This window comes from Lindgomyces ingoldianus, assembly GCF_010093535.1.
Source record: "Lindgomyces ingoldianus strain ATCC 200398 unplaced genomic scaffold BDR25scaffold_33, whole genome shotgun sequence".
Lineage (NCBI taxonomy): Eukaryota > Fungi > Ascomycota > Dothideomycetes > Pleosporales > Lindgomycetaceae > Lindgomyces > Lindgomyces ingoldianus.
Window position 1 is genome coordinate 257,990 of NW_022985194.1, and position 22,692 is coordinate 280,681.

The 22,692-nt window shown below is 32.7% G+C and overlaps 6 protein-coding genes across 6 annotated transcripts; 4 read left to right on the forward strand and 2 right to left on the reverse strand.

Annotated features, from left to right (window-relative positions):
* The first annotated feature begins 464 nt into the window (after window positions 1-464).
* BDR25DRAFT_306066 (uncharacterized protein) lies at window positions 465-929 on the forward strand. The gene is made up of 2 exons (XM_033690542.1): window positions 465-497; window positions 545-929. Exon 2 carries the CDS (start codon window positions 658-660, stop codon window positions 847-849), a length of 192 nt encoding a protein of 63 aa, XP_033543374.1. The 5' UTR covers window positions 465-497; window positions 545-657; the 3' UTR covers window positions 850-929.
* Window positions 930-1,159: 230 nt separating this feature from the next.
* BDR25DRAFT_76103 (uncharacterized protein) lies at window positions 1,160-2,374 on the forward strand. Its single transcript, XM_033698998.1, has 3 exons — window positions 1,160-1,556; window positions 1,615-1,958; window positions 2,011-2,374. Exons 1-3 carry the CDS (start codon window positions 1,238-1,240, stop codon window positions 2,281-2,283), a joined length of 936 nt encoding a protein of 311 aa, XP_033543375.1. The 5' UTR covers window positions 1,160-1,237; the 3' UTR covers window positions 2,284-2,374.
* Window positions 2,375-2,380: 6 nt separating this feature from the next.
* Window positions 2,381-3,125, forward strand: BDR25DRAFT_359425 (uncharacterized protein; the record flags this gene model as incomplete). Its single annotated transcript, XM_033696075.1, has 5 exons — window positions 2,381-2,471; window positions 2,577-2,605; window positions 2,658-2,708; window positions 2,752-2,787; window positions 2,850-3,125. The coding sequence occupies 5 exons, from the start codon at window positions 2,381-2,383 to the stop codon at window positions 3,123-3,125; spliced, it is 483 nt and encodes a 160-aa protein (XP_033543376.1).
* Window positions 3,126-3,383: 258 nt separating this feature from the next.
* On the reverse strand, window positions 3,384-4,112 carry BDR25DRAFT_359427 (uncharacterized protein; the record flags this gene model as incomplete). The annotated part of the gene is made up of 5 exons (XM_033696076.1): window positions 3,384-3,689; window positions 3,754-3,816; window positions 3,883-3,893; window positions 3,954-4,031; window positions 4,085-4,112. The coding sequence occupies 5 exons, from the start codon at window positions 4,110-4,112 to the stop codon at window positions 3,384-3,386; spliced, it is 486 nt and encodes a 161-aa protein (XP_033543377.1).
* A 51-nt stretch (window positions 4,113-4,163) lies between these two features.
* Window positions 4,164-4,628, forward strand: BDR25DRAFT_359428 (uncharacterized protein; the record flags this gene model as incomplete). Its single annotated transcript, XM_033696077.1, has 4 exons — window positions 4,164-4,196; window positions 4,262-4,388; window positions 4,455-4,488; window positions 4,544-4,628. The coding sequence occupies 4 exons, from the start codon at window positions 4,164-4,166 to the stop codon at window positions 4,626-4,628; spliced, it is 279 nt and encodes a 92-aa protein (XP_033543378.1).
* Window positions 4,629-7,036: 2,408 nt separating this feature from the next.
* BDR25DRAFT_76113 (uncharacterized protein) lies at window positions 7,037-8,261 on the reverse strand. Its single transcript, XM_033698999.1, has 2 exons — window positions 8,072-8,261; window positions 7,037-8,018 (listed from the first exon to the last, which is right to left on the reverse strand). The coding sequence occupies exons 1-2, from the start codon at window positions 8,230-8,232 to the stop codon at window positions 7,145-7,147; spliced, it is 1,035 nt and encodes a 344-aa protein (XP_033543379.1). The 5' UTR covers window positions 8,233-8,261; the 3' UTR covers window positions 7,037-7,144.
* Between the last annotated feature and the right edge of the window lie 14,431 nt (window positions 8,262-22,692).

Sequence of the window (22,692 nt, forward strand, 5' to 3'; positions counted from 1 at the left end):
AAGGAATTGCTTATGTAATAAACTACTAGTGCCCTCTAGGCTAGAGCCGGGCGTAATAAAGACATCCATCCGTAATCGTCGTAGTGTAATTTATTTGTGATGCCTGCTGGGCCTGTGGCAGTGCAGAGCCTTAGCGGCGTGGCGGCCGGGCCGACCTCAGCCCCGCAGCCTTACGATCCCCGCTCAACCTTGGCCATGCCTCCAGTTAACCAACTCAACTCCTAAAACGCCTACAGAACTCGCCACCCTCACAAAGGTCTGTGTCAGTGCGGGTCGGCCGTCCTCCCTGCTAGCGTCACCAAGGTGTTCGTCTCATCAGTTTGGTGCATTGCAAAATCGCCTTCGGCTAACCTCACATGTCACCCTTACCCGCCCCCCACTGTGGCTGTGCCATCGCGAGCCGTTAGCTGAGCTTGTTCAGCCTTCCTTATATGCCTAACGCACAGCAGAATCAACTCATAGCACTGGTACTATCCTACTTTTAATGCGATTCTTCAGTAAACTCAATATCCCTAATTCCTTGCATGCGCGCTAACTTTAAGAGCAAGGACTGACATTCTCAGACGACCATGTCGTATTCATCTCAGCTAGACAGCCGCGTTGAACCTTAAAGACCTACCATCTACCACATACGCCCATAAAACTCCCCTCGTAGCAATGCGTCTTTTGCTACGTAGCAACACTGGCGAGTTTGGACTCACAAAGGACTTGGTTGGCCACGATTCGATCCCTCCCTATGCCATACTTTCGCACACATGGGGGCCGGATAAGGAGGAGGTTACCTTCGAGGACATAACAAATGGCACTGGGGAAAAAAAAGCTTGGATACAAGAAGATCCAGTTCTGTGAAGAACAAGCAAGACAGGATGGCCTAAAATACTTTTGGATTGACACATGTTGCACTATACAGACTCACCACCGACGACAAAGCCCTACGAAAAGGGTGGCATATGCCGCCGAAAATGGCGGCAGAATGTATATAGCTTTTCTATACAAAATTCGTATTATTTACCCACATTCTCAGTAACATTAGTTCTCAGATCGAATCTTCCCATGAGGGGTCGAAATCAGGCCTGAGCACACGAGGTTGAGCCGAGGTTGAGCCGCGGTCGAGCTAGCCGACAAACAATTTGAAGTCCTCCACTTTCCAACTTTACATCCTCAACCGCCTTCCTTATTGCAGCCTGCACCTGCATTTTGTCGTCCCGATAGTGCTGATCCATTCCAAGAAAGCATCATGTCGTCCTCGTCACCGTTGTTGGCGTCTCCAATCGCACCACCTTCACCTAACCTTACGAAATCGCCCCAAACAAGCACAATGGCCCCAGGAGATCGCTCACGAGGGCGAGATGTTCACATCTACAGCATTAAAGACCCTGCTACAGTACTTTTTGGTCTAATTCTCACAAATGGTGTCACGAATGCCAACCTTTATTCAATGGCGGAGATCCTTGTGTTGTTCACGTGTACCTTTGAATTGCACGATGAAAACGAGGCGAAAATTCAAAGAAATGATGAGCCGCTTCAGCCTGGTAAATACTATATTCACACTGTCGGCAAGTTCCTACATGTAGTCGTCTCATCATCTTGGACTAACTTTGAGTTTTTCGATAGGCACTTTCGCGATTAATGACGAGCCGTGGTTGGTTCGTACGATATCTCAAGCGACTGGAACTCGCGTGCAATCCTTTTGCCATAATGTCCGGGAACGAGATCGTCGATGCGTCGTCTCTGGCATCAGAGTACCTGGTGCACATGTCGACCGTTGGACAGGCTTCGAAGCGGCTCACATCTTTCCGTTGGCGTACGAAGATCATTGGAGGAATAACGAATACGATCGCTGGATTACAATTCCACCGGCCAGTGGAGGGAGCATCAATTCAGTACAGAATGGCTTCTTACTTGATTCTGCCATACACCAGCTCTTCGATAGCTACTGCTTCTCAATCAATCCGGATGTATAAGTATCTACTATTTCAGTAAAGATCTAATGGCTAATATCTTTTAAAGGACAATCACAAGATTGTATTCTTTACGTTCGATGCGAGAAACCTTGCTGGGAAGCATCTTGATATCGAGTTCTTGAACGACCCCCAGCGGCCAGTTGATCAGCTTCTGCGATGGCACTTCAGGCAGGCGGTCCTGGCAAACATGAGAGGTGCTGGAGAGCCCCTGTTCGAGCATGATTTCCCGCCTGGCTCTGATATTGTTGGTGACATTCTCAATGGTCCAAAGCCTGCTGAAAGAATGGAGTTTGAGCTGTTCAGTCGCCTGGCGGCTTAGGTTAGAATGCATGACATTTCTTCTACTTAGTAACCAGAAAAAACAACTGTAGAACATCCAATAACACATTAAATTAATATATCAAGACAAATCCGCAATGCATTCATCACTTGCACTATACAGACTCACCACCGACGACAATGCACTACGAAAAGCGCGGCTTATGTCGCCGAAAGTGGCGGCACAATGTACATAGCTTTTTAATACAAACATAATATTACATCCTTACTCAGTCACCTTTCCATCTAAAAATCCTTCTTTTACACTTCAATCCCTGAACCTGATCATGCGAGGTCCCGAAATCAGGCCCCTTCGTAAAGCAGTGGCTGAGTAAGACTGAGCTGGCTTGAACAATTCTGATTGACGCCTGAAAGGTCCTGAAATCGGGCCTCTCCTGGCCGGAATATGAGAGCTGCGGAATTTCAGTGGCTTTGCGCCAAGGTAGAGCCTGTACTATCTAATAGATAGCCTGATCGTTCCCAAATCTTAACTGGAAAACATCCTGTTCTGATCAAAATGCCGCCGATACTGTTACAACTCTATTGTACGACTTCCCGGGGCTTGAGCTGCGCGCGGATCGCCCGCAGACTGTTCGCATGCTTAAACTTGAAGGTCCACTTCTCGCTTCAGGCCCTGACGGACGACGAATGTTTCAAGGGTTATTACGGATGGTAGATCTCGAAGACAGCCCTTCATTTACCGCTCTTAGCTACATCTGGGGCAGCCGCTCTGCTTCACATGCCGATGTGATTATTTGTAACGCTTACCCTGTTGAGATTACTGCGAATTGTTATGATGTGCTATTTTCAATTGGATTCTACTCTTGGTATACATCCGACTAGGTTAGTTAATTTTAGCCTATTACATCAGCAAGATCTTACTTGGCTCAACATCGGCTCATTCCTGCTCGGCCTGAATCGTGTTTGCTTGGGCTTGGTCATATTAAAATTATGGTGCCTTAGGCTGCTCATACTCGACTCCCTTTTGGCCCTTGTCCTGATTCCAGTTGTGATTCTGGCCCCCCAACTCCTTGCTCTTTTGATCCAATTCCATTACTATATTAACACAACCGACTGACAAGTTCTAGAGATAATACTGGCCTAAGCTTCTCTTGGGAGCCCTTCTCTCCTAGGAGCTTTTTCCTTGGAGCTCTCCTCTCCTAGGAGCGGCCTTCTCCTGGGAGCGTGTCTCTCCTGGGAGCGTGTCTCTCCTGGGAGCATATCTCTCCTTGGAGCTTTCCTCTCCTTAGAGATTTTCTTCGGGGAGCTTATCTCTCCTTGGATGAGTTCTTCGGGAAGCCTATCTCTACTTGGAGTATGGTTCTCCCGTGAGACCTGATACGTTCTGTGCTCTAGAGTTACTTCCTTCGCGTTAACTGGCACTACTGTCTCTGACTTTCTAACTGCCTAACAAACATTGCATCTACACCAATGACAATTACCTTGTAAAGTTACTTACTCTTAACTTAACCCTCAACAGGAGCTGCTCTGCGTTAGCCGACACACTATCGACCGCTAGCGGGCGAAGTGAGACCTATTAACGTCAACCGCGAACACTTGCACAACATCTTACTGGAAGAGTTTTCTTCTACACTCTGACCTTGAGTGGCTCTCAACGACATTGAGAGAAGCAGGGAGAAGAGAGCACTGCGTTTATACAAACACACGTACCTTCCGCTAACGACAAGTGTTTGCAGCGACTCTCTGGCAACGACGCTGAGTTGGTTGCACCCCTCCCTAAGCCGACACCTGTTGTCCGTCAGTTCTGACTACAGCTACCTCCTCTATCGATCACCATCTACCTAAAAGCTCATCAAGGACAGAAGCCATCCGAGATCTCTATGTCGTTGCCAGCTGCTTGCTCTTCCTCTCAACTGATTGATGGTTACCTCGACTGGGTCACACTTGACTATGGTAACTTAATGACATTAATGTTACGGAGCTTTTTGAAGAGCTAACTTGAAAGCCTACAATATCAGACAACGAATTCAATTACCATACGTGGTTTCGGCAATACACTGGGGATGTTATTGGAATTTACTGTCATGCAGCTGCCCTTTGAGTGGGCAATATTGTTGGACATTTTGCTATTATGGTCTGACTTTGGTCGCTAGTATTGCATGACAACGTTATTATAAGGCGTACAAAGTTCGGCACAGTGAAACCTTTGAGTCATGTTCTCTGCCTTACGAGGACTTGATTTTGGGTTGCAGGAATAGCCTTGTACTAAGAATTATTCGCTGATCTTCTCCTTGGTGAAGAGATGTTACGATAGAACAGGATCTAAAAGAAAAGCTTAGAAGTGATGTGAACACGCAGAAGCACAAGATTCTTCATTCGCAGTAATATTGACCTAATTAGCCTCCCCATCACTAGCAGCAAGGGAACCTAGAACTAGCTACAGTTATACCTAACGCCCATAGTTAATAAGGCCTGGCAACCTAACGGCCGAGGCGGAAACGAAATGCAATAGCTTAACTGTAGGTTTAGACGATAGAAGACTAAAGTTATAGCCTGCGCCGTATACGCTTGCAGAGGGAATTTTATAGCTTGCTAGGCCGCTGGTGCAGCTGTTTTTGCTGGCAAGTGGGCGAGGCGTATGAGATATAGTCATGAGTCAGCCAGAGAATTAAATGTTTCAACATCTCTGCTGGGGTGTGGTGAAATGGTTGCAAATCTACTGGCTTTTAGCACTCTCTTACAGACTTGCGTGTGAATCAAACATTTTTTATAGTTCAATATCTTCTTCTTTACAAGCCTTTACAACATCCTCTAAAAAATTATTGGTTGGCTCCTCTACCGCCAAGGAGGCTATATTATTGAAGAAGCCTGACATTATAGAATTCTTGGCTTGAAAACATGGTAGAATGCGTGTCTTAAACACAGAAACGATGGCATTGTATTTGTAGGCTTTATTAGACTACAAAATTGCAGAAGTGTGCCATTTGTTCTCTACTTTCAGGATGCTAGACACAAGACGCAGGCTATCTAGTGCGGATATAATCAATCACCTGGCTTTGGAATAAAATTCTGAGATACCCTCAGTGCTGTTTTGTACAACGACATAGACCAAATACAATCTGATGGATACTACAAGACATTGTCTGTTGCATCCTTTGGCGCTGGCGAGTAAGGTGGAGCTACTGCGATATTTGCAAGAGCCACTCGTTCCTACCCGTTTTGTTTATGTTGCTAGGGACCCAGGTGCATTCCATAATAAGACCACACTACTAGAGATTATATAATTTTAAAACTTTGAAATGTAGTATAAAATCATCACAAGTCAGATTGGCTGAGTGGTTTAAAGCGTGCACAACCGCCTAACGGCTCTCTTGCTATGCGACACCTGTTATCAGGTCCGGCACCTCCTAGGAGGGAGAGGGTACTGCAGGTCCTCGTTTGCCTGGGGTGTGCGCGGGTGTAAGGCCATGGTAACCCCTTACACCAGTGGCAGAGAGGCTAGGGTGAGTCGCATGGGTTCTTCCCGCGCGGGTTCGAATCCCGCATCTGACGTTTCTTTTTTTGGCAATTTTTCTATCCAACTGACGTTCTGGTCTTAGTACAGGTCACATCAAATCCAAACTGCACTTCCTAAGTGTTAGATCATGCAGGAGAGTTAGAACGGTTGTAGAGACGGATGCTAATTTTCTTGGTTTTTTTGTAATGTGCATGGGACGATCACGTCGTGATCTAGTGGCCATGCTGGCCGAAGGAGACTTTAGACGCGTCGACTCCTTCATTATGAAAACAAATGTTGAGCGGGTAGTTTTCGGATGTAAGGGAATGGATGCTCAAAGAGGTTGGAACGGAGTCATTGCAACTATTCGAGTATAAAGGCTCGATGTTGCAGTAAGGCACAGCGCTGCGGTAGTAAGTCTCGATTTTGACTTTCCAGAGTGTAACAAATCAACTTTGATTTTCAGAAAGCTTGGGACAGTACGAGTGCAAAGGACCAAAGTCCCTACGGGCTAGTATTTCGCGCAGATTCACAGCCCATGCGGCACGGCGACCAGCGCCAACCAGACGAACGGAGAAGGCGTACGGGCGGCATAGCTCCAGGGCTGCTATATCCCTCATCCCTTGACGCGCATGGGACCAAATGATGGGAAGGAACTCGTTCCCCACAGGGCCTCGTAGTGTTCCCATAGAGGCAATGGAAAAACAATTGCGGCTACGTGCGAGGGTAAGTAGGCCTTTCGAAATGTACTATATAGGTATCCAGGATCTCACAAAGTATTATCTTCAAGACATTGAATCTAGAGCACAAGATAACATTTTTCAATTCACTTATTCTTACACTACCCTACCTTGTACTCAGCCAAAGTATTTGTACATTTAGTATATCTCTCCCTTGCCTTTCAAATCCAGTTACGTCTATTTTAGCTGGTGATCATCTGGAGCAGAGAAACGACTGCCAGGGGTGCATGGCTGGACTCGGAGGACTGGAAAAGTTGCTCCTGAGGGCCGCCTGAGTTGCTGCTTTGAAAGTGAGTATGCGAAATCGAAGCAGAGGAATGACTCACGGCACAGAAGTGCGACTTTGAAGGTGAAACGATGTTCAACTTCGACAACATTGCGGTATCCATAATAGAAAATAACATTGAAGTCATATTTAACACCGATGCGACGAAAGGGATATTTGACATCGATATGAGGTTTCCCCAGTGCAGGCGGTGTACAGGTACTCCGTGATATGTGCGGCGAAATCAGAATTGCTTGGTGGAAGGCCTGGCCTGTCATTTCAATTCTATGCACGGAAATATCGATGTGCTATCATCCATGGCGTTCCAATCGTCTAAGCCTTGGAGCAATCAGGCAGGTGGCACCGCCTCTTGCGACAAGACGGAGGGCTAGTTGCTTGATTATCCAGCTTCCGTAATGTTCCGCTCATTCTTAAGCTGTCGAGCTGCACGGATTTCTTCTTGTTTTTCCTTGCTCCACGTCTTTGATTGGTGCTTCCGACTTTTTGCACCCCTCCTTTCCCTTTTTTGCAGAGCTTGGACCTCTGGATCAACCCAATGTGGTATTGGAGAGGCTGAAATTTCCCTCAGGTGAGCAAGCGTGTCGCGATCCTCTTCTTGCTCTCCTTGCTGCTTAGAAAACCCGCAAGCAGCTAGAAGAAGTAGAGCTCTTAGTGTAAAATTAGCGTCATTGCCTGCACAATGAAGCCTGTTAAAGGAACATCCTAAAGAAAGGAGTAAATCGCTAAGAGACCCAGCCCAATACTGAAACACCTCATTAGCGATGTAAAAGGTATCTAAAACGCTCGAGAGAAGCACTGGATACTCGAAATCGAGAGCCTGTAAAGCCTGAAGGTCGTTGATAATACCATGGCCTACAAAAACTACATTTCGAGCTGAGGGGATAGAAGATTGAATATAGTTGACTATGTTTGGTGGGCTGATTGCGATTGACTCTCCAAACATGAATTTTTTTGACGCCTTGCTCAAGTATGAAGGAGATCCTGTAGCAAAATTGTGGGTGGATATAAGCTTATCTGGAGGCATCCGGTTGATTTCCTTTGTATCCAGAATCGCAAGTCCAATTTGGCAATCTCCCTTCTGCGCAAATCCGCTCTTAATGGTGTTGATGTTCTCAAAGTCGATTGCAACAAGTACCACGTCTGAAAGTTGAGGCGAGTAATAAGGGTGATGGCCCAGACGAAAGATCTCACGTAAAATCTGTAATCCATTTTTCGCAATAGGCAATTCTCTAGGATCCGCTCCTTTAGGTATGCTTTAACTACTTAACACAAGACTTGCTTTAAAGTAAGTTTAAGGGCACTTTACCTGTGGGAACTCGTCGCAGATGATGGCACACTGGCTACTGTGACCAACGAATCTTCCTGTTCTTGGACTGTGTGACAAGCGGCAGCGCTTTTAGGACTTGATGTCGACATAGGAGGCGCTTGCAGGTTTTTTAGGACCAGATCTCGAGGCGAACGTTGCATCAACGAAAGAAGGTTGACCAAAGTGTAAAAACGTACAAAGGGCAGCATTGGAAATTCTGTCCTTTTTTCCTTGGCTGAGAAGCTAAATTAGCGCTTACTAAGCAAGAACATCAAAATCAAGAGATCTTGTCCACTTTACAGGCCTCTATAGTAGTAATAATAATACTTTATAGTCTAAAAATTTATACATACGCTTCTAGAGTATCTATTATATAGAAAGCCTACGTAGTACTAATTTAATACATACGTACGCTGTTTGCACATATTTTGGTGTTCCTAGGTCACGGGAAGGCTGCCTCGCTTAAAAGGACAGAATTTCCAATTGCAAGGCAAATTATTGGGGCAGCCAGCCACAAGCGGCGGGAATAATTACTAAGCGGTAAGGCATGTGACCTTGCCCAACACTAATTTATCACACGCCCCTCTTCAAGCGCCCAAGAAGCTTTAAAATCACATGATCTTTGTCCCCGCTTTTCACCATGGTCAAGCTATGTGAATGGTTAATAAGGTTGCTCTCTGCACGGGCTTTTCAAACTTTCTGTTACCACTATCTACGACGAGTAACAAAAGTCCTCTACCTAGCACCTTTACATAATTAACCAGAAGCCCAGACGATTACAGAGCCAGGATAAGGCAGAGGTTTCCATGCTCTGGCTCTGTTTCACGCTAGTCCCGAATAGGAAGACGGACTAGGTACCAAGTCGGGAACGCTCGGGTCACTGGGCAGCAGCTGGCCTACAATTAGCTGTATTGAGTGGGTCAAGCGAGCCTTTATGGGGAGCTGTAGGTTCCGTTGCTGAGGGTCTGATCAAGTGCCATTATCAGTGCCTTTACAAAAGCAGGATTTCCCGATGTGTTGTTTGAGTCAGCATTGATACTGTCACGATTGTGCACGAGTAAGGTTATAGAGCTTCACGGAGGTCTAGTTTAATTACTACGTGAGGTATTATAGTAGGTACAAGACGTTGTGTAAGGAACAGAAAAGTTTAAAAAAAATTAGTAATTAAATACTTAGCTTAAAAGTCTAAGCACTTTAAGTATAAATTAAGCCTATTTTAAGTTTAGTTAGTGTTAAGGCAGTTTATACTTAAGTTTATGTCTATGTTATGTTATGTTTATGTTAGATGTGCACTAATAATACTCTAGTACACATCTAATATAGTTATGTCTAGGATCTAGGGAGGATACTGTAACAGTACCCCCCTCTTTTATTAAAAAGAGAATTCTTTACATTAGTAGTTCTAGCATTAGGTTGTCTTTATTAGAGTATAAGTTTAGTTTAGATAGGTATTAAGTGTAGAATTAAGTTACTATAGAGTTCTTTTATAAAGCTTTTATAAGTTTTTATAATAGTTTATTATATCTAGTCTATTTTATAAAGTATTTATAGATACATTTTTTTTATTAAACTAAATTTATTTAATATTTTTTATAACATATTTTAGTTTATTATTTATAATAATAAGTTTAGGTAGTAGGTTTAGCTATCTAAGTAAATAGTTAGATTTAGAGGCTACTTAGCACAGTAATAATATATAGAACACAGGGTGTATCTTTATGCTGTTAGGTAGGATTAATTAGTAAGTATATAATAAAACTATATAGGCTACTATAAAGGGGCTAAAGTTTTTTTAATTAAGTTTCTTTAATTATTAGTTTATTTAGATATTTCTAGTATCTAGCTAGACCTTCTTACTAGCTGCATATATAAAGGCAAGAGTTTAGAATTAGTTTATGTACTTTTATTAAAAAGCTTAAGCTTATGTAAGCTTTTTATAAATATATTTAGATATATTTTAAATTTTATTAATAAGTCTATTTATATTTATTACTTATATAGATTAATAAGTTAGTTAAAGAGTATTTAAAAGTAGTTTAAATTTTATTTAAAAGTAGTATCTATAGTTTACTAAAAAATAAGAATACTTATGTTAATTTAAATATTATGTTATTAGCTTTAAACTATGCTATAGCTAACTATTTTACTTAGTTATCTTACTAGTAGTTTATATACACTTATAAAACTTATTTTATTATAGTGTTTATATTTTTAGTCTAGCTATTAGTCTTTAGGTAAAAAGCTGTAGATAGATAGAGAATAATTTAGAGCTGTTTATAAAGTTTATTTTAGAAGGCTAAGACAAACTATGTACCTCTATCTAATATAATTATGTTAGGTAGGCTATAGTAAACCTATATGTATTAGTAGAATAACTAGGCTATATTAGGGGTAGTTATAAAGAAATATAGTATTAGGTGTTAATACTTAGTTAAGTAATTAATAACTATTATGTCTGTACACAGCAGCAGCGTCGCGGCCTAGATACAAGCGATCACGCATAAGCAGAATTACGTATCTATGTTACATAATGCTTGTGCGCGAACCTCTGTGCGCGAACATCTAGATATCCCTCTTTTCCTCTGTACAGAGGAAAAATAAGAAGTAATTAACACTAGTTACCTAACACCTTTATGTAATGTTTACACTATGCAAACCTCTCTGTCTTGTACGCATTTACTAATACTAAGTGCTAGCTAGTAGAGAGTCTATTTAACACTAATTAGTAGTTTAAATACTATAAAAAAGAAAGCTTTTTTTATACCTTTTTATTTAAAAGTTTATGTATAAAAAAAATTCTTTTTCTTACTACTTTAACTATAAATTAGCAAAAGTAAAGATAGAGTTTAATTTATATATAAGTAGCTATAAATCTCTATTTAGTTACTTAAGTAAGAGTAAGAAACCTATCTATATAATACTATTTAAAGGTATTATATAAATAGTAGTACTTATTTAATACTAAAAAGTCTATTTTATTTTTTTATACAAGGCTGTTTAGAGGTAGCATATAATAAGAAGTAAGACAGTGCGCAATAACACATAATTAACTACTATAAAGTAACAAGCAACACTAGCTCTATCTATAACTAGCTAACATAATGTATTAACATATAACTAATATATACCTTTTATAGGCATCTTAGCAAAGACTCTAGTAAAGTAGATAAATATTAAAAATTAAGTAAATAAAATTAAACTATTAAATAACACACTTAAAAAAAAGCTTAATTTATACATAGCTAACTTAATTATAAAACTCTATATATTAAGCGTAATAAATATATATATACTTAAAAACTTTTAAAATAACTTTATAAAGTAAAAGCTTATATACTTTAAAAATCTTAGCTAACTATTTTTATAAAAACTAATTACTACTTTATAAAACAAAGGCATTAGCTTTAAAAAGAACATAATAAAGGCTACTACACTATATAGACTTATAAAAAGAAAACATATGTTTACTATTTTACTAAAGTATTATATAAAACTATTACTACTATTACTAGTTTTAACATAATAAAAGATGTCTTTATATAAATTACTTATAGACTTAATATTTCTTTTATAATTAGTATAACTACTTTGTAATAGCTTACTGTATAAAAGTATAACTAGGCAGCTACATATTTCTGTAGCCACAGCTCTGTATAAGATTCCCTAAAGCTTATACCTACTATATATAATTTAATTACTGTATAATCTATACTAACTTCTACTTATATAAGATATTACAGCAAAGAACCTTACACCTAAAAAGGTTATATAATTTTAGAAGGCATAAAAAAAGAAAAATAACTACATAAAGTAACTATATAATATTTTAGCTAATAAGGCTATAGTATTTATTAAACTTTACTAACACCTTACTATTTTTAAGGCATTATATATAAGCATCTTTTTTAATATTTTTAAAAAGCGCGCACATATGTTCTACCTTTATAATATTAGTCTAGAATAATTATAAAAGTTACTATATAAGTAGCTTAGTAATTACTTTAATACTAACATAAACTATAACTAGTATTAGATAAATTAGATAATAATAAGCTTTACATAAAGTAAGTAAAAAAACTTTATAAAAACTTTATATAAAGCTTTTAAAGCTATAATTAATAAACTTACTCTTATATAAAAAGCTCTTAGTTTATAATTCTAAAGTAAAATACTACTTTACACTACTATTATATAAGTATGCTAAGGGTAACTTAAACTTAAATAAGTAATATTTTTAATTAAGCTTATATATAAGGCACTATATAGTAACCTTTGTTTAGCACTTTAAGTTATAATTAATTAATAGAATAATGCATTTATAAATAAATTCTAGAACATATACTACACTAATAAGTAATATAGCTTACTATATATATATAGCTATTAATAACATAGAAGAAGCTTAAGAAGATATAAAAGATTCTTTAAACTATAGTTTTTTACATAATTAAAGTAATGCTTTATCTATTATAAAAAAAATGTTAGTTAATAAATTATTTTTATATAAATTAATTTTATATAAAATACTAATATATCTTTTTATATAAAGAATTTTATAATAAGACACTAATATATAAAGAGGTAAATATATATATTTAAAAGTTTAAAAGTAAACTAAAGTAAAAAGAAAAAAAGTTGCATAATAATAATAACTTAAATAAAAAAAAAAGTAAGAAAATTATTAACTACTTTACTAATACTGCATTTCTCTACTATGCAACTGCAGAGGACATCTACAGCCTAAAACCTAAAAAATACGCAGAACAGTTTATCCTTAAAGATTAATACTATATAGTATACTAAGGTAAACTATAGAATACTAGTGTAGTAAAAATCTCTACTATAAAAAAGTTATAACTTAAAACATACCTATAAAAATTCTTTTATATAAAAGTAAACTAAACACTAAAAAAGAAAAGTATTAGCTTTAAAAAATAAAAATTAATAAAATTAATTAGTACTATATAAATTACTAACTTAGTTAGTAACATAACATATTATATTCTAGACACTCTAACACTGTTTCTACTATCTTTAGTAAACATAGACTAAATAAGTGTGTACTTTAATAATATTTTAAATATTATTATATATAAAAACAAAACTACTATCTTTATTATATAAAAATAAAAACACTTTTTTTTTAATATTAGTAAAAAAAAATTTATGTCTTTTTTTACTAAATTAAAACTTTACTACCTTTACTACTAATTTAAACACCCTTGCATAAAAAGACTCTAGAAGATGCTAACTAGCGCTAGCTATAACATTAATACTGTAGTGCTAGAAAAGATTAAAAAGTTTTACTACTTTTACTAATTATATAACTAGGCTTTATAAAAATTTAAGTTTATAATTAAAAATAACACTTACTTTAACTATAAAGTTATTATTAATGTTATATAAATTAATAATAAAGATATTCTATATATTATTAATATAGATATATTATTTTAGACTGCTACATTTCTAAAATCTATGTCTACATAAAATACCTAAGATGCACTATGCAAATGCTAGATTAACACTTATTAAAAACTTCTAAACTACATTATGTATAACCTTAGTATAAACTTTACTTTAAAGGATTTTTAAGCTTATGTAAAGATTATAAAAGCTATATATAAGCAGATGCCTGTAGAAGCATATTAGGCAGTTAGAAAGGTTAAGCGCGCGCACACACCTCTCTAATAAGTGTTTAACATTCTAAAGACTAAGCTAGGTAACTGTATAGATAATAAGGCTATTCTGTAAATAGCAGTTAAGGCTCTAAACAACACAGCTAGCCTACATAGTCTAGTACCCACACTGCTAGTCTTTAAAGCATACCTAAAAATTAACCTAAACTTTTTACTATTACTAAACATTATTGCATAAGTAAGCGCTGTATAAAAGGTAATAAAAATACTTTAAAAAGACTATATAAAAGTAAATATTAATTATATAATTAACACTTATAATAGCTTTATAATACATAAAGTTCTTAACCTTCTTCTTAGCTTAGAGATTATAGCATAGAGAGAGAAGAAAGGCTAGACTAGCCTATATAAAATTAAAAGTATTAAAAAAAAAATATTATTATTAAAAAAAAAAATAGCCTACTAAAGCTCTAATATATATAAGTTAAACTATACTATAAAGAAAAAAAATAACTTACTTATAATAAATAACTTAAATAAACTAATCTCTATATAAAAAGATCTTTTAAAGAAAAGGAAGAAAAAATAGCTTTATAAAAATATTATAAAAGCAGAACTAAAGCCTACTATAGACTAAGCCCCTTAAGATAGCAATGCTGCACTAGTGTAAAAAGAAGATATAGATACTAGAAAAAGTAAAAAGCAAAGAAAACTTGCATAAAGTCTAGACTAGGTATTTCTAACCTAAAAAAAAAAAAATAATTAAGCCTTATCTATTAAGCTTTATATAAATAGTGTAATTACTATACTTAAAAAACTATTTAAGAAATTAGACTATATAAAAATAAACACTTTAATTACTAATAGCACTTTTAAAGTTATAGTGTATAACTTAATAAAGTATAAAAGTTAGATTTTTAACCTTTACCTTATATAAAAAGTAAAAAGTAAAATAACTTAACTATATAAAAAATCCTGCCTAGTGTTTACTAGCTACTTAAATAAAAAAAAGAAAAATTTTTTTGCTTAGTTACTAACTATCTAGAGAATAAGCTAGAGACTACTTCTAGCTATAAAAGTAAGCCTAAAAGCTATATATAAAATGTATTTTAAACTATATAATATTACATAAGCATACATTTAATTAATAGATAAGCTTATACACACGCTATATGTAAAGCTACTAAAGAAGATGCGCTAGAGCTTTCTACTAAATATAATACTCTAGGTTGTACAACCTTTATATAGAGCTGCTAAATTAGGACTATATTAATTTAAGACATACTATAACTACTATAAAAAAAAGCTACGCATGTACATCTTTTTATATAACCCCTACTTTTTAATTACTAATAAAGAAGAGCACACTTTTAGTATTACTAGCTTATAAATAAATAACACTTTAAGTATTATAATAAAGAATTTTACACAAAAAAAAAAAACTATAAAAAGTAAAGTTTTATATAAAAGGTAAAACTATTTTAGTAAAAAAGTAGCTTATTAAGTTTAATAGTAAAAGAATTAAACTTACACATAATATAGTAGTTCTTACTTAGAAAAAATAAGTAAGCTACTTTTATATAATTAACTTAAAAAACAAAGATGCTGTATAATAATATATTAAGTAACATATAAAAAAGGTATACATTACATTTATATATTAACTAAAGGTAGCATTTAACTTATCTATTACTACATAAACTATAAACTTTTTATATAATAACATTAACACACTTAACACATAAATTTAATAGTAGATAGATAATAGTAAGCGCAGTTTTACCTTTCTACTATTATAGCTTAATTATGTAAAGCTGTTTATTTTTATAAATAAATTATTTACTAATAATAAAAACTTTAGCTTATAGCTAAAATTCTTAATTATATTAAGTAATAAAAACTATATAAAGTAAAGTAACTACTTTAAAATACTAAGTAACATTATACACTAAAATTCTACTAAGTGTAAAAGAGTAACTAAAAGTGTCTTTACTAGTAAACTATATAAAATAGTTAAAAAGTTTAATAATATAATTACTTTTAGTACAACTTTATAGTAAATTATATAAATGCTTAAACTACTACTAATTTTAGTAGTAATCTACATAAATTTAAAGTCTTTATATAATTACCTTATTAAGCTAGGCACTACTAGTAAAAAGTAACTTATAATTAACATTATGTTACTTTATAAATTATATAAAAAAAAAGAAATTACTAAAATAAAGTAAATTAATAGTAAAAATAACTTAGTAAATGTATATATAAAGAAAACACTAAACTAGGCTTTTTAATTATTAGTCTTAACTAACTACCTCTCTGTTTAGATAAAAGCATCTGTGGACTAGCTAGATTTTATGCGTAAAGATGCTTTAGACTAACTAGACTAATAACACTTTTATATAAAGCTTATTTTTTTTATTTTTTTTTTTTATATTATACATACTTATCTTTTTTATTATAAGGATCTGTTACTATTAGCACTATAAAAAAAAAAAGAGCTAGAGAATTATACAGCAAAGCTTAAAAAGTAAAGAATAAAGAAAAAAAAAGCTATTTATATAGCATAACTAGCCTATTTTAACACACAGCATTACTAAAGCAAGTCCTAATAAATAGAGTAGAGTAAAAGCAGAATGTAATTAGATAGACCTACATAGACAGAAGGGAGGTAACACATACAAAAGGCAACTTTTTAGATAAAAAGAAAAGTTGTTAGTGTCTATACGCAGCAGCAGCGTTGCGGCCTAGATACAAGCAATCACGCATAAGCAGAATCACATATCTATGTCACATAATGCTTGTGCGCGAACCTCTGTGCGCGAACATCTAGATATCCCCCTTTTCCTCTATATAAAGGAAAAATAAGAAGTAATTAACACTAGTTACCTAACACCTCTATGTAATGTTTACACTGTGCAAACCTCTCTGTCTTGTACGCATTTGCTAACACTAAGTGCTAGCTAGTAGAGAGTCTATTTAACATATTATAATATTTATATACTTTTTAGATAAAAGTAAGTTTATAATAAAATTAATTAATATGTTTTTTTAAGCTTATTTAGAAATTAGGAGTAGTTTAAGTAGGCTATTATACCTTTTTTAAAAGGCCTTTACTTTACAGTAAGTATAGCAACATAATATGTATTAGTGTACAGTATAGAACATGCAGGGCTAGTAGTACTCTCTCTATAGTAGGTTAAAAGTCTTTCCTCTGCCTAGGTGTCCTCTAACAGGCAAGTTGTGTATAATTTAAAGTAGTTTAATTTTTAGTTTATTAGAATTAAAAATTATAAGTTAGTTATAGTAATATAGCTTACTATTTTAGTTTTTATAGTTAGCTAGTGTTACTTTTTTTAACTAACTAGCACTATTTTAAAGTAAGTCTAAAGTTTCTTAGATAAATTTATTATTTAAATACTTATTAATAATAATTTAATTAATTATTTAATTTATTTTATTTAAGTTAAGGTCTAAAAATAGCTTAAGTTAGAGTAAAGTTTAGTGTTAAGCCTTTTACACTTCTTTTTAAGTAGAGATGTTTTAAAATTACTTTATAAAAGCATCTAGTTTTTTTTTATTTTAACTAGAATAATAAGTAATCTTAAAATTAAAATAAAATAGGTATTTAAACTAATAGGCTTATTAGTAGCTAAGTTGTTTTATAGTTATAAAGTACTGTAAGTTCTTATAGTTAGATAGGACCTATATTAGATGCGCTACACCTTCTAGTTTAAGTTACTATTATTTAAAGTAGTGTACTATAGTAAGTAATTTCTTATTATAGATTTTATAATTACCTTTTATAAAACTTATTCTTTTTAAAAAGTATATAATAGGCCTAATAGTCCTGTCTAGCTTAGTCTAGAAGAGAACTCCTGCTACTATGTAGTCTAAGGCATTAGCTTCTATAAGTATTAGTAGTTTAAAGTTAAAGTAGTAGAGTATTAAGGCTTTAGTAAAGGCTTTTTTTAGCTAGTTAAAGGACTATTAGTAATTTAAGTTAAAGTTAAATTAATTTTTTTTTTTAGTAAGTGTAATTATAAGGCTTACTTACTATAAAAAGTTGTTAATAAATTATTAGTAAAAGTTAGTAAATTTTATAAAAGCTTAAATATCTTTTATGTCTTTTAGGTATTACTAATCTAGTATAGTCTAAACTTTAATAGAGTCTATTTAAATGCTATCTATAAAGATTATATATTTTAAATACATAACTTTTAATTAGTAGAACTTGCATTTATTTATGTTAAGTTATAAACTTACTTTTTCTATAGCCTTTAGCACTAGGCGTATATACTGTTTGTGCTTTAAAAGGCTATTACTGTAGATTAAAATATTATTAATATATATAGTGCAGAACACGTCTAGGTAGGGTTAGAGTAAGTTGTTTACAAAATGTTAAAAAGTACTAGGCGTGTTAGCTAAGCTAAAAAGCATTACTAAGTACTTAAATAGTTTATATTAAGTTTAAAACACTGTTAGCTACTTATTACCTTTTACTATTTTTAGCTTATTAAAGGTAGTAATAATATCTAACTTTATAAAATACTTTACTTTACTTAGTTAGCTTAGAGTTTCTTATAAAAAAAAAAATTAAGTATTAGTTTTTAATAGTAATAGTATTTAGTTTTTAGTAGTTAATATAAAATTAAAGCCTACTTCTAGGTTTTTTTATAAATAGTATAAGTAACACTACTAGTAAAAAGCTAGTGTAAATAAACTTTTTTTTAAGTTCTTATTAAAGTATTTTTAGAGCACTTTTAATTTATTTAGTAACATTTTATATAGTAGCTTATAACTAGGTTGTTTACTAGGCTTAAAAGTTATTTAGTAATTATATAAATATTATATTAAAAGCTTATTAAACTTATCTTAAAAAAAACATGTAATAAGTTATAGTAGTCTTAAAAGACTATTATTTTTAAGTTAGTGCGTTTTTAAAGAGCTAAAGCTTAGTTTATATTAGAAATTATAACTACATAGATTTTATAATCTAGTTATTAAGCTAGGGTTATAAATAGAGCAGGTTCTATATAGTAGATGTCTATCTACTGTTTAAGTCTTAGTTTATGTTTAAATTAAGTAAGTAAAGATTTCTTAAAAGCTTTTTTTTTTAAGTTTAAATAGTTATTAAATTATTTTATATAGCTTATTTTAGTAAAAGGCCTAGCTTATTAGCCTTACTTAAGTAGTTCTTTTTTAGGTTATTAAAAAGTAAGTTTAAAAACCTTTTATATTAAGTGCTACTTAAGTGTTATTTAAGTGTAAGTATAAGCATATATCTTAGCATTAAAAAAAGTTAAAGTTTAAGACTTACTTTTAGTAATTAAAGGTAACTTTATGCTAATATAGCTATAGTTATTCTAGAATTAGGTTATAACATTTTATGTTTATTATATAAAGCTTAATCTACTCTTTGTAGTGTTAGTAGGTAATTATAATAGTTATAGTATAAAAAATAAAACCTTTTTTAAGTTATTTTTTATTAAATTTAGTTAGGTAAATTATTTAGGTAAGTAGTGTTAATTAAAGATTTAGTTTATGTGCTAGTTCTTTATTAATATAACTTATGCTATTTACTTCTAAGTTAATAAAAGCTTATATTAAGGCTAATATAGTTTTTTATTATAAATATATAAAAATATTAACTTAGTACTTTTAGTTATTAGTAAAAAATTTAGCTTATAAGTTAGTAAAAATCTAGTGTTAAATTAGTTCTAAAGGGTAACTTAGCTCTAAAACAAGCCTTTTTGTAGGCTTCTACTGCTATAGCTGCAGCTATGTTAAGAGTAGTAAAAGAGATTAGAGCTTAAATATAAGTTAAAGCCTTTTATAAAAATAAAAATAAAATAGTAAAAATTTTTAATAAGTGCTAGCAGCGCTACTTATATAGACTTAAAAAAGAGGAATAAAGTAGTTTTAAAAAATATAACTATACTTACTATACTTAAAGTATTAACTTTTTTTATTATAATTTTTACACTTTTTAAAACTAACTAAAGCATAATTTAAATTAATTTTTATTATATTAAGGTTCTTATTTATAACTACGCTAGTTTAGAGGCGTATTAAAGCTTGTATAAGAAGAAACTTTATGTTATTATTATAGGTAGTAATTAGGTTTGCATACACATTAAGGTTGTTTAGAAGGGGTTCTTCTACTATAGCGCGTTGCAGTTTAGTTAAAAAGAAGTTATATAAGGCTATAATTAGACCTATTTTATTTAGGCCTATATTAGATGTAAGTTAGTAGAACTTAGTAAAGTGTAAAGTAAAGCTTTTTTTTTTATTATAAAGTGTTTAGGCAACTTAAGGCTATTAACTTTTTATTTAAGTCTTTATAAGTTACTTATAAAAATGCTATAAATTAATTTAAGTTAATAATATTTTTATTTATTAGTAAGTTAATTAAAGCTGTTATATTATAGTTAAGTTAAAAGTAGGCATATAGTAACTAAAAGTGTTTAAAAAGAAATTAGTCTATATTTTCTTTAAGTTTATATTAAAGCTTATGTAAAAAAAAAAGTAAGTCTTTTTATTTTTTATTAAATAGCAAAGGATTAGGGAGTTAGTTAGATTTTATTACTAAGTTAGAAAAGTTATAGGTTATAGGTAGTATTAGGTAAGAAAGAGTTAAGCTATCTTTAGACTTTTAGGTAAACTTTAAAGCTAGTAAGTTCTTAGTTTCTACTACTATAATAAAAGTTAAGGTAGAAATAAACTACTTAATAATATAAAGCTATTCTTTAAAGTTCTTTTAAAAAGCTTTAAAGCTTATAACATAGTAGCTTTTTTATAAAGTAAGCGCTTTTTAAAAAGCTTTTTAGCTTACTTTAATAGCTTAAAGTTATATAAGTACTAAGCTTATTAAATTAAATTTAGAGGCTATTCTTAGCTAGAGTTTTAACATAACATAATATTATAATTATACATAAGTAAGGTTATAGAGCTTTATAAAGGTCTAGTTTAATTACTACATAAGGTATTATAGTAGGTATAAGATGTTATGTAAGAAATAAAAAGGTTTAAAAGAAAATTAGTAATTAAATACTTAGCTTAGAAGTCTAAGCGCTTTAGGTATAAATTAAGCCTATTTTAAGTTTAGTTAGTGTTAAAGTAGTTTATGCTTAAGTTTATGTCTGTGTTATGTTGTGTTTGTGTTAGACGTGCACTAATAATACTCTAGTACGCGTCTAATACGGTTATGTCTGGGATCCGGGGAGGATACTGTGACAGATACCAACAGGAGTTTCGTCTATGACTTCTCTCGCTAGACTCCGTTGACTATTCTGCCGCTGTAAGTCTTGACGCAAGAAGAAATGGAGCAGATGTAAGCCTTAGGTACCGCATTCTCCGGGTCGTAGGTAGTATATGGAAAATCCAAGCATTTATAGATGCCTAGCAGGTCGTGTGATGAAGTGCTTGTCTAAATTGTTACAAGAACGGGACGATCAACGTAGGGATATGCGTCTACTAAAGTTAAAGTAAGAGATTAACGTACTTTATAGGCGAGTTGCTCACACACCTAAGTTGCTTACTTTTGCTAAGACTCTACTATACTACTTTTTTTATACTAATGCATTTCTAACAACACTACTTAGACATGTTAAAGGAATGTTAGATGTAGCTTATGCTTTAAGCTTTTAAATAAAACATAACACTTTTTAAGTAACATGCTACAGCTATTTATAAAGTTTTTTAAAAAATAATAAGTAACTAACGCACTAGATAACTTTTCTAAGCTAATTATATAGCTAACTTATAAAAGCTAGATAATAATAAGAAGTAAGTAATTATTTAGCACATACTTAAGCTAGATGTATAAGGATTTCCCCTCTAGCTAGCAGCTATAGCTAATATAGCTAATTCTTTACATGCTAAGTATAATATAGGCTATATTAGCATAAACTAGCTTAATATATTTATTAAGTGTTACTTAAAGCTTAAAGTAAAGTTTAAGTATAAGTATAACTATAAAAAAGCTTTTTATAAAAATCTTATAGTAATTTAAAGCTAGTTTAACTTTATAAAGAATATTAAAGCTAAGTATAGTATTTAAAATAATAACATATACAACTTTAATAAAATAAAGTTTATAATAAGCTAGATATCTACTAGAGTAGTTATTATAATTTTAGAAAAATAAAAATAGCTAAAAGTAGTCTAGCTAGGTAACTAGAAGTAGACAACAGCTATTTAAGGCATTAATGCTAAAAAGTAAGCTATTCTACTTTTTATTATCTTTTAAAGTAGTAACTACTTTTTAAACTAGTATAAAAAGAAAAATCTACTTTAAAATTAAGTTATTATAATCTTTAAGCGCAGCTAGACTACTAATTAGCTTAGTTTAGACTAGTTAAAGCACTTTAACATGCATATAAAAAAGTGTACTATTAGCAGCTACTATTTACTAGTTATTAATAGCTATAATAGCTATAACTTACTTTATTTTTAGTAATACTATAAAAATAATAAAATTATTACTATTTATATACTTTTTTACTTATTACACTTTTTATAGCTACTTAATATAAGTTGTTTTACTTTTTTAAAAAAGGCATATAAGTGCTAAGCTAAAAACTTTATATATAACTAAATTACTTATATCATAAAAATAAAGTTTCTACTTGTTACAATCCTTGCTCCGTGGAGCACTCAGGTCTGGCGATATTCCTAGGGGGGAAGTAGGACGGATGGTAGGGGCCAACCAGTAGGGTGTACAGTCCTACGTACAGGCTATTGGGCTAATGGAGGGAGGTAGGGAGACCAGATCGTGGTTTGCCCTTAATGCGGCAGTAGGGAGGCCGGGTCAAACAGTCCTAGTGGACAGGGTTAGAGGTATATATAGTGCAAGATATATAAATAGTATTACAGCTCTTTAGAAAGTTAAATGCTACTTAGTCTATGTAAAGAATAAACTAAACGTTAAACACGCCTCCTAAAGGTTGTTTAATGCAGGAATTATATACATGTGCTAGG

Bases quoted from the DNA above. Each gene is read 5' to 3' on its own strand.
- BDR25DRAFT_306066 (XM_033690542.1), top strand. From the start codon at position 658: ATGCGTCTTTTGCTACGTAGCAACACTGGCGAGTTTGGACTCACAAAG.
- BDR25DRAFT_76113 (XM_033698999.1), bottom strand. From the start codon at position 8,232: ATGCAACGTTCGCCTCGAGATCTGGTCCTAAAAAACCTGCAAGCGCCT. The intron at 8,019-8,071 runs GTAAAGTGCCCT...AAGTAGTTAAAG, and splicing joins TCTGCGACGAGTTCCCACAG to CATACCTAAAGGAGCGGATC.
- BDR25DRAFT_76103 (XM_033698998.1), top strand. From the start codon at position 1,238: ATGTCGTCCTCGTCACCGTTGTTGGCGTCTCCAATCGCACCACCTTCA. The intron at 1,557-1,614 runs GCAAGTTCCTAC...GTTTTTCGATAG, and splicing joins ATACTATATTCACACTGTCG to GCACTTTCGCGATTAATGAC. The intron at 1,959-2,010 runs GTATAAGTATCT...TATCTTTTAAAG, and splicing joins GCTTCTCAATCAATCCGGAT to GACAATCACAAGATTGTATT.